Genomic DNA, 8,685 nt, shown 5'->3' with positions numbered 1-8,685 from the left:
GCAATAACACTGTGCATTATGAATTATGGAATTGCTGGAATCAATGGGATTTTGCATATTAATTGCAAACACACCAAAAAAAGACAAAGGAATTTAGTGGCTTAATTAGTGCTTCAGCTCTAACAACATTCAAGCTTCATTCTCACACGAGTTGATAAATAGCACCACAGTGCCACTCCTCCAGGATGCGCTGACTTTCAAAAGGGGATGCTGAAGTATATGAGCCAAGCCCTCTCAGCTGCAGCGAGGTACTCAGCAGGGTCTTGAAGGGGTTGAGCTTCAGAGATGTTTGATACCTCTCCCAAGCAGGTTGCTAGATGCTGGCAAAAGGAGCTACTTCACCCTCTCTGCAATACTAGTGAGAGATCTTTACACAGTGACATTTAGTGGGCAGGACACAAAATGGAACTGGACCGTTTCCATCTCTAGAATACAAAGGCTGAGACTCATTATAATAATGGCCTCAAATACTACATAACAGGAAATGGGTTGTCACATTGGTAATCTAAAGCTAGCTACACGTGATATGTGCATGAAGGACAGATTTTGAGTCCAGTGATACTAGTAAAAACTGAGAAAAACTCAGTTTGAGAAGAATTAGATCAGTGTACCTGCCAGTAGAATTTGGCCCTTGGGCTCCCGGTTCCCAGGAAGGACCTCTACATGAAAAATGAGGTGCCAGAAGAAGTAAACTTCAAGAATTCCACTGTATACTGTAATGAAAACAATAAAGACAAAGAAATCCACCTGGGTCTGATCTCAGCCATCTCATGCATTCACATGCTGCAGCACAGCCCTGTTGATATGAAGTTTGAGAAACAACGTTACAATAATGAGGAAGAGCAAGACACCACTTGAAAAGCATCTTCCTCCCCAAGGAGTTAAAACAACTTCTGCATTATCATAGCATCAAGATTGCATCTTGAAATCAAGATTGGATACAGTATCATTGTCTGTAAAGCCTGTTCAGAGGGTAGCCCACAACTTCAAAAAAATGTACTCTCTTGGGCACATTTTCCCCCATTCTCAGAAGCAGATTTCTCCTCTTCAGGATGAGGATTACATCACAACACTTAAGCAATAAGCAATTTGTTGATGAAGAGAAATACCACCAAGAAAACATGTCGGATGCATTTAAAATTAGGGTTAAGTTTTTTTTGTTTTTCTAGCCATGATCCGGCAGCTGCAAGCAAAAAGAAGAGCCAGCGTTATGTGAACGGCCTCTCTCCGGGAGGAGCACAGTCAAAAGCTGCAGGCAAGCCACCCTTGATGTCTCCGCGCTCACAGTGCACTGGAGGAAAAAACCCCATATTAACAGGGCAGCAGACCACAAGGATCAAATAGGCCTTTTCTGTTTCTAATCTGCCTTACTCCAAAAGAAAACAAAACAGGAGCAAATGCAATAGAGAGTGGGAAATGCCACCAGCCCCCTGTGAAGGAACTCTACTCCCGTTTATTAGAATATAGAGCTGTGCCTCACAGAATAATGACTAACTTTGAGCCATTTTATAATTGGAAGAGCCCTGAGAAGCTCCGGAAGAGACTTCCTCTACAAGCAAACGTGGCCTTAACTCACAGCTCCTTCAGAAATACACTCTGCAAAATCTTCAGAGTAAGATCATGCAGAGCACTCTGCTGTCAGCAGTGGGTACAAGGCACTAGCACCAGCTCAGCACCTTTCAGGATTTGACCTGAAAGCATCAACTCTCAAGGTTTTAGCTAGGCACAAAGGGGAAAAAACGTGATTCTGATGTATGTTCATGCCTAGGCTATCAAGATGTACTGTATACTTATCTTCTTGCATGCCCAGCAGGTAATTCTCTGTGCCACATGGTATTTCCAGGGGACTAGCATTGCCCTCTACTGGCTTCTTGATATGGCATCATAAAGCCAGTAACAAACAATCTGGTCCTGAATCAGAGGAGTAGAAAGGAGCTCACGAGAGAAGCAAAACAACCAGCTCCACTTTGTATTTCAGACCCACCGTCCTCCCTGTTCCTCAGAACCAGCCACCCTTTAAGCTAGCAAAGGCACTGAACCCAGCCTGGTCAACCTCCGGGCTTTGCCAGTATTTTCTTAGTGACTGAACCTATCTCATTTAGATGTTTGTAGTGCCAGACACACCTTTGCCTTAATTTCTCATGCAGCCTTGAAAAACTAACTTTCCACACAGTCGAAGGAGAGGGGTGGGTATGAAGAGAAACAGCAAAACAGCTCTTCCAGTTCTGCTGTGGTACCTGTTATGCGACAATCAAGGAATGAGCTTCTCAACTTGCACAGACTTGGCGAGGAGAAATGGGCCCCCTTTTGCATGTTATCCACAGCTTACAGCTAAGCTGAACCTCTGCATGCCATCAAGCATGAAACCTGCCGAGAGCAGGCTCCCACCCGTAAGTGCCGGGTGTCCACATGGTAACGGTTTACCTGTCTCTCTTCTGTAATTAATCTTCCAAGTTTCTGCATGATGCAGAAATTCACTGTAAAAAGGAGCTAAACTCTTGTGAGGCTCAAAGTCGGTGAAGATTCAGTTAGTCCTCATTTTCTTCTGACAGGCTCTTTTATCCCAGAAACAATACTAAACACAAGCTCTTAGCCTGATTTTTTCCCCTGAATTCAGTCCAATCAGAATAAGGAAAAAATTGGCCTCTATTACAAAAAAAGTATTTAATATAAACAGATTTAAAATAGACTTGCATACCATTTTGCCTCTGTCCTTCAAAGAGCCCCTTGAATATAATTAGTCTGTGGCACAACCAGGAAAGGATCGCATGAACACTGACCAAACACATCCTCCCTACTTTGTGAGTTCACAGATTAAACCCATCCCAAGTGCCGTAAGCCACTGAAGGGTAAAGAGAGACAAGCAAGCATTAAATCATCAAGAAAAATATCCAGAGCAAGTTTCAAAAACAGTAAGCTCGGGACCAAAGAATGGCTTAAAGCCGTAAGGCACAAAAAGCAGCACTTTGCTTTTCTGACAGCAAAAGGAAAAGAACAGAACCCGCACAAGGGGCTCTCCTGCCCCACTGCTGGCCATCACCTCATGGCCTGACTCCACAAGGTGACAAGCATCAAAGAGAAAATCTGTGAGCCCAGATTCTAAAAAATACGGAGGCGCCAAACTTGGCAGGGGAAATCAGACACCCGACCGCTCTTGTAGCGCCACAGCCTGCCATGTAAGCATCACAGGTATTCTCAGAAAATTCCTTCTGTATGCCACCTGGCAGAAACTCAGCCCCAGCACGTAACTTGCTGCACTCAAGCCAAAGCAGGATTTCCTCACCCATCTCCCTACCTGCCAGGAGCTTCCCACACCAAGGCAGGTCACAACAGAAGAAAACAACTGAGTGCTCAACCGCTAGCCCACTAGCTTGCAGAAGAGCAGAACAACCTGAATGTCTTCCTTCAGGGTATGGTTGCGGACGACGGGGGGCTGGCAGCCCTCCCCAGGCTCTGAGTGGCATTCCCATTTCAGCTTCCCCAGCATTTTGTGCACTTAGATGTGATCCTCTCTTCTCTAGAGGTCCCTTCCACTGCTGGTGCTGGTCAGGCATGGTACAAGGATTTCAGACGTCAGATCAGGGTCAAGGATTCACATCAGTAGCGCAAAGCTCAGGGATTTGTTGCTGCAATATCCAAGTTGCTTTAAGAGCATGGACCCCAAGCCATTTCTTTTTTTTAAACAAAATAGAAGTAACCCTTGTTTAGAACTCTGAACTTCTTCCCTCCTTTCAGGGAGCTTTCCCTGTTCGCATTATATCCAATCACCTCGCGATTTTTAAAAGCATTTGTTTCTACTCATTAAGTAGAACAGAGTTACTCTATGAGCACATCTGAGGGGCTAGGTCTCCACAGATGTCACTGGCAAATGACTGAGATGCCAGCATTTCGGGAAATCTGGGCAGAGAAAGCTGAAGCCAGCATCCAAGCACAAAGCAATTCTCCTTCTCTGATCCAAATCATGGGATCAAGGCACCCTCACTACAAACAGCCCCTTCTCCTTGAACCATAAAACATACTTAACACCTGGAGCAACCCGGAGGTTGGGTCAGCTGAGAAGGAGGCAGTCAAAAGCCCCATGGGTTACAAGACCGCCACAGGTGTTACCTGCCTGCTAGGCTGCTAGTGGCCCTGCTTTCACACACACAGCCATGCAAATCACAGGGAAGACAGCCCGGCTCTGCCATCCTCATAGGCAACACTGCCTCTGGTTTTCTGAACAACTTCATCACCAAACACTGAAGTTTTCAGTCTCCCAACTGCTTTCCCTACTTAAGAAAAAAAACAACCCACACACTGAAGTACTACCACGATGACCACCGTGGAGGAGCCTACCCCAGCATCACCACAGACATTGGGTGGGAGCCATCCAGTGCCCACAAAAGCAATCTCATAGGTCTCTGCTATAAAGAGAGGAAAAGAAAAAAAGCCCGAGAGCAACCTAGGGAGACATTCATTCTATCGATTGTGTAAACTGTCAGTGGAGTGGTGATGAGCATTTTTTTGCTTCTATCCCAGGGAATAATCCAGCCTGATAATTAGTACATAAGAGATAAGTGGAAAATGAGACATCTTAGCTAGGGTGGTGCAAGCCTCCTCATGACATTGATAATGTGCAGATACATAGATCACTGTCGGGGCAAACTGCCACTGTGAGCCTGTGTCTTCCCATTGCCTCATCAATCCATCATCCGCTTAGCTACTGACACCTTGGCAGGCACATACTGCCAGCCCTGCATTTGAATTGCAAGGAGCAGGCTCCACCAGGGAATACAGATTTAAAAATCTAAGATTCAAATTTGTTTAAGTATTGTGAACAGCAATTCCCTTGCAAGGCATCTTCATTGCCCTTTTGCCAAGGGGGAACAGTTGGGTCTTTGTTAGAAGTACAAATTGCTTCTTAATGCAAAGGATAAAGCAGAGCCCAGGCACCTCCTTAGAATTCCTCCTGGCTCCTGGTAATGCTGCTGCATGTCAATTTTAATTTTTTGAAATTTAAACCGAGGGCTTTGTGTCTAAGCTCCATTTCGTTGGAGGGGAGAGGAGGAATAGTCAAAAAGGATTACAGATCCAGCGGGAATTGAGGATCCATACCAATTATACTTCATTTGGGTCTCAGGCACTGGTTTTAATCATATTCTAAACGGTACAAATCGACAAGACATTAGAGATTGATAAGTGTCTAACACATGTACCTGGTTATGAACTCTGCTTCCCTCAGCTGGGGGGATGTTTGAGGATGGGATGAGGGGAGGAATTGCTTTCTCTCTCTTTTACCAGGGCAGTCTGTGACCCTCCTCTTCCAGCCAACGAGAAGACAACACTCATCGAGGACTAGCTAGGAGACAGAAGAGATTTTAAGAACTTTGTTAAGTACTGGGCTATCCCAAACCGGTGCTGGAACAGGTTCATCCCAGCTGTGATTCCCTTTGCTTCAGTAAAGTTAAGAGCAGTGGCAAAGCTCTAGTCTCAGCAAAAACCTTGGCAGCCCAGCTCCTTCCTCACTTTCCCATGAAACTGTAAGAACGCTGCAAAAGGTAGCAAGCTGACAGGGAGGTAAGACCTTGGCAAGGGAAAAATGAAATGATGAGATAATAAAATGAAAATAAGAGCAAATGAGTGAATTAGCTTTTGTAAATCAACTTAGCTCTTTTAGCTTCAATAGAGGAACTCCAGTTTACTCAAACTGAGTTTACCTGTCTTCCATGCAAGAGTAACCTCCTCAGCCACAAACAGGCTCAGAACTGTACGTGATATTATTTACACACCTGTGCGTGTTTTAAGGAATGCAGTGACTGGGATTTACCAAGGACCAGAAGGAGAAAACCCAGTACCTTTTCACATAGTTTAAATCTGCCAGTTTTCAGTGAGCTTTCTCTCACAGACTGCACGTTGAGCAGATCCACATACACTCAGATATGGTTTCAAATACACACACACACTGTATAGCGCAGGTGTTCAGAGAGAACATCTCACCCACCACCTTCTTACATTTGTCAAGTATACTACTGAAACACTACTTTCCATATTCACTGATTAATTAAAGAGGGAGTCTTCCTTGGACTTCAGTAACCGCTGAATCAGGCTTATACCCAGTAAAATCTATTTGGGAGGTCCTCTCCACACATCTGGTTTCAGCTCTGCATGACTGTGTGTGCCTTCTGTTTAAAAAACTGCATCAAATGAGGCTTTTTTTTTCCTCTCACCTTGTTTTTTCCCCAGCACCCTTGATCAATAATTAATATCTATACAGGGTCCCCTGTCCTAACTTAACTTGGCTGCAAATCTAAAGGATTGAAGTGACCCCCACCCTTACCTCCCACCCCTCCTGTGGCAGCACCACCACGGTCCTCCTTTGCAGCACTGGAAGAGACACACAGCAAGAAACCATTGTCTAAAAACATAATTTAATGTGATTCTTTTTGTGACTGTGGTCAACAACTGAGTTGTTTTGCAGACAAGAGCAGAGATTTGACGTTAATGACATTATCATTCACACGAGCATTGAACTGCACAGAAAAGTTAAGTTTACACTTGACCCCATACAAACAAAGCAGCAGAGGAAGAACCAGTTACAATCCAGTCCCACTCCATGAATAGTCAATCTGAAATTCATCATCATAATTAATATTCATTGACACAAAACTTGACCGGACCAAATTCAGCGTGCGGCACATTTGAACTCTGGACTCTCTTACACACACAGGGAACAGCTCAGGAATTTCCAGATGCTGAGTTCCCAGTGTGGCACACACAGCACACTGAGGCTGAGAAAGGGAGAGGGGGGTTTACAGGAGATGGGGGGATAAATAATGGGATCGCTTTGTTTCGCTCTGTGTTTCATTTCCACCCATCCCCCCCCCAAAAAAAAGAGAAGAAGAAAAAATACGTACAAAATGATAAGGAAGCTAAAGTGACCTGTGAAGACAGTGGACGCCAGCAGGGCGCAGCGGCACGACGGGGTACAGAAGCGCCAACCAGCCCCGCACGCATCGGCAGCGGGGTCGGCTGCGCCGGGTCGCGCGCTTCATTTTCAGTCGGGGTATAAAAGAAAGCCAGAGAAAGTGCTGTACTTATTGTTGTTGCCTCCGTGCGCTTTGCCGCCGTCCAGCTTGACGTACACCTCGTCGCCGGAGTCCAAGTGCAGCACCACGCTGTTGCTGGCGTAGTCGTAGTTCTGGTCGGCGTCCTGGGCGATGGCGCTGGCCCGCACCTGCCGACAGAGCCCGGCGCATCAGACCACCCCCCCGCCGCCCGCTGCTGCCACCAGCCTCCCCCGCCGCCCCGACGGCGCCCGCACCAAGTCTGCCCGCGCACTCCCGCAGACGGAGGGAGGCAAAGGTGCGGGCTGGCCTCTCTGAGGGGAGGCAAAGGAGAATCCGGGGGGGAGGGAGCCCCGACGGCACCCACCTGCCCGTTCTTGCAGAGGTCAGCCCACATGCTGGTGCCGTCGCCGCCGCGCATGAGGATGTGGTAGGTGAAGAAGTAGATGCCGCGCACCTGGCAGGTGAACTTGCCGCTGGCGGGGTCGTAGTGGTTGCCCAGGTTGGTGACCACGTCGTCGAACTTGAGCACCTCGTAGCCCTCGTGGGGGCTCTTGAGCCCCACGTAGAAGGCGATGCGCGGCCCGCTGAAGGCGGCGCTCAGCCCGCCCGCCACCTCGCCGCCCGCCGCCGCCCCGCCGCCGCTGCCCCCGCCGCCGCCGCCGCCCGCCCCCGCCAGCGCCAGCCCGGGCAGCCCCGGCTTGCCCGCGTCGCCGCGCTCCCCCGGCGGCCCCCTAGGGCCCGGCGGGCCCGGCTCGCCCGGCGGGCCGCGGGGACCCGGCTTGCCCGGCCGGCCCGGCTCCCCCTTGGGTCCCTGGATGAAGGGCGGCGGCGGGTTGGCGCCCAGGTCCTGCAGGGCCTCCACGGCGGCGGTGCTGCCGGGGCCGGGCGGGCGGCCGCCGCTGTAGGGGTCGCAGATCATGCGGCAGGTGCCCATCATCTCGTAGTGGGCGCCGCTCTGGGCGGGCGCCTGCAGCAGCAGCAGGGGCAGGGCGACGAGCAGGGCGAGAGCCATGGCCAGGGCGAGCCCGGCGGCGGCCAGCAGCCGCCTCCTCCGCTGCCAGAGCCGGGCGGCGAGCGCGAGCAGGTCCTCCTTGCCGTGCGAGGTAATGGTGGCTCGCTGGCCGGCCGCTCCCTGTAGGGGACGGCAAGAAAAGGCGGTGAGCCCCCCTCCGGCGGCGGCGGCGCCTCCCCGCCCGGCCCGGCCCGACCCCTCCTCAGCCCGCCCGGCGGGCGGCCGCGCGCCCCGCCATGGCCGCCGCCGAGACGAGGCGCCGGCCGCCCCCCTCCTTCCACTCCCCGCGCGCGCGCGCCTCACCGGCGGGACGGAGCCCCGGCAGGCGGCGGGGGCGTCGTGGCGCCGAGCGGGACGCGGCTCGGCCCTTCGCCGCCCGCCCACGGACGGGCTCGTCCGCCCCGCGACGGGCTGTGTCGGTGGGAGGCGGAGCGGCCGGACCCACCTGCCGGGCCGGCCGGCCGGCGGGGCGCGTAGCGGGCAGAGCCGCCTCAGGGCGGCGGGGGGCAGGCTCCCCTCAGGGCGGCCGGCGCGGCGCGGCGCGGCGCGGCTCTCCGCGGCCGCGGCTCCGTCCCGCTCCGGCACGTTCGCCGCCACGAGGCAGCTGGCGGCGGGGGCGCGGCGCCC

General features: G+C 51.2%; 1 protein-coding gene across 1 annotated transcript; it reads right to left on the bottom strand.

Annotated features, from left to right (window-relative positions):
* Positions 1–6,388: 6,388 nt before the first annotated feature.
* C1QL2 (complement C1q like 2) lies at positions 6,389–8,434 on the bottom strand. Its single transcript, XM_068949609.1, has 3 exons — positions 8,362–8,434; positions 7,411–8,178; positions 6,389–7,213 (listed from the first exon to the last, which is right to left on the bottom strand). The coding sequence occupies exons 2-3, from the start codon at positions 8,056–8,058 to the stop codon at positions 7,034–7,036; spliced, it is 828 nt and encodes a 275-aa protein (XP_068805710.1). The 5' UTR covers positions 8,059–8,178; positions 8,362–8,434; the 3' UTR covers positions 6,389–7,033.
* Between the last annotated feature and the right edge of the window lie 251 nt (positions 8,435–8,685).

Source organism: Struthio camelus, chromosome 6 (assembly GCF_040807025.1).
Source record: "Struthio camelus isolate bStrCam1 chromosome 6, bStrCam1.hap1, whole genome shotgun sequence".
Lineage (NCBI taxonomy): Eukaryota > Metazoa > Chordata > Aves > Struthioniformes > Struthionidae > Struthio > Struthio camelus.
This window is presented reverse-complemented; position numbering and strand designations above follow the sequence as displayed.

Bases quoted from the DNA above. Each gene is read 5' to 3' on its own strand.
- C1QL2 (XM_068949609.1), bottom strand. From the start codon at position 8,058: ATGGCTCTCGCCCTGCTCGTCGCCCTGCCCCTGCTGCTGCTGCAGGCG. The intron at 7,214-7,410 runs GTGGGTGCCGTC...CTCTGTCGGCAG, and splicing joins ACCTCTGCAAGAACGGGCAG to GTGCGGGCCAGCGCCATCGC.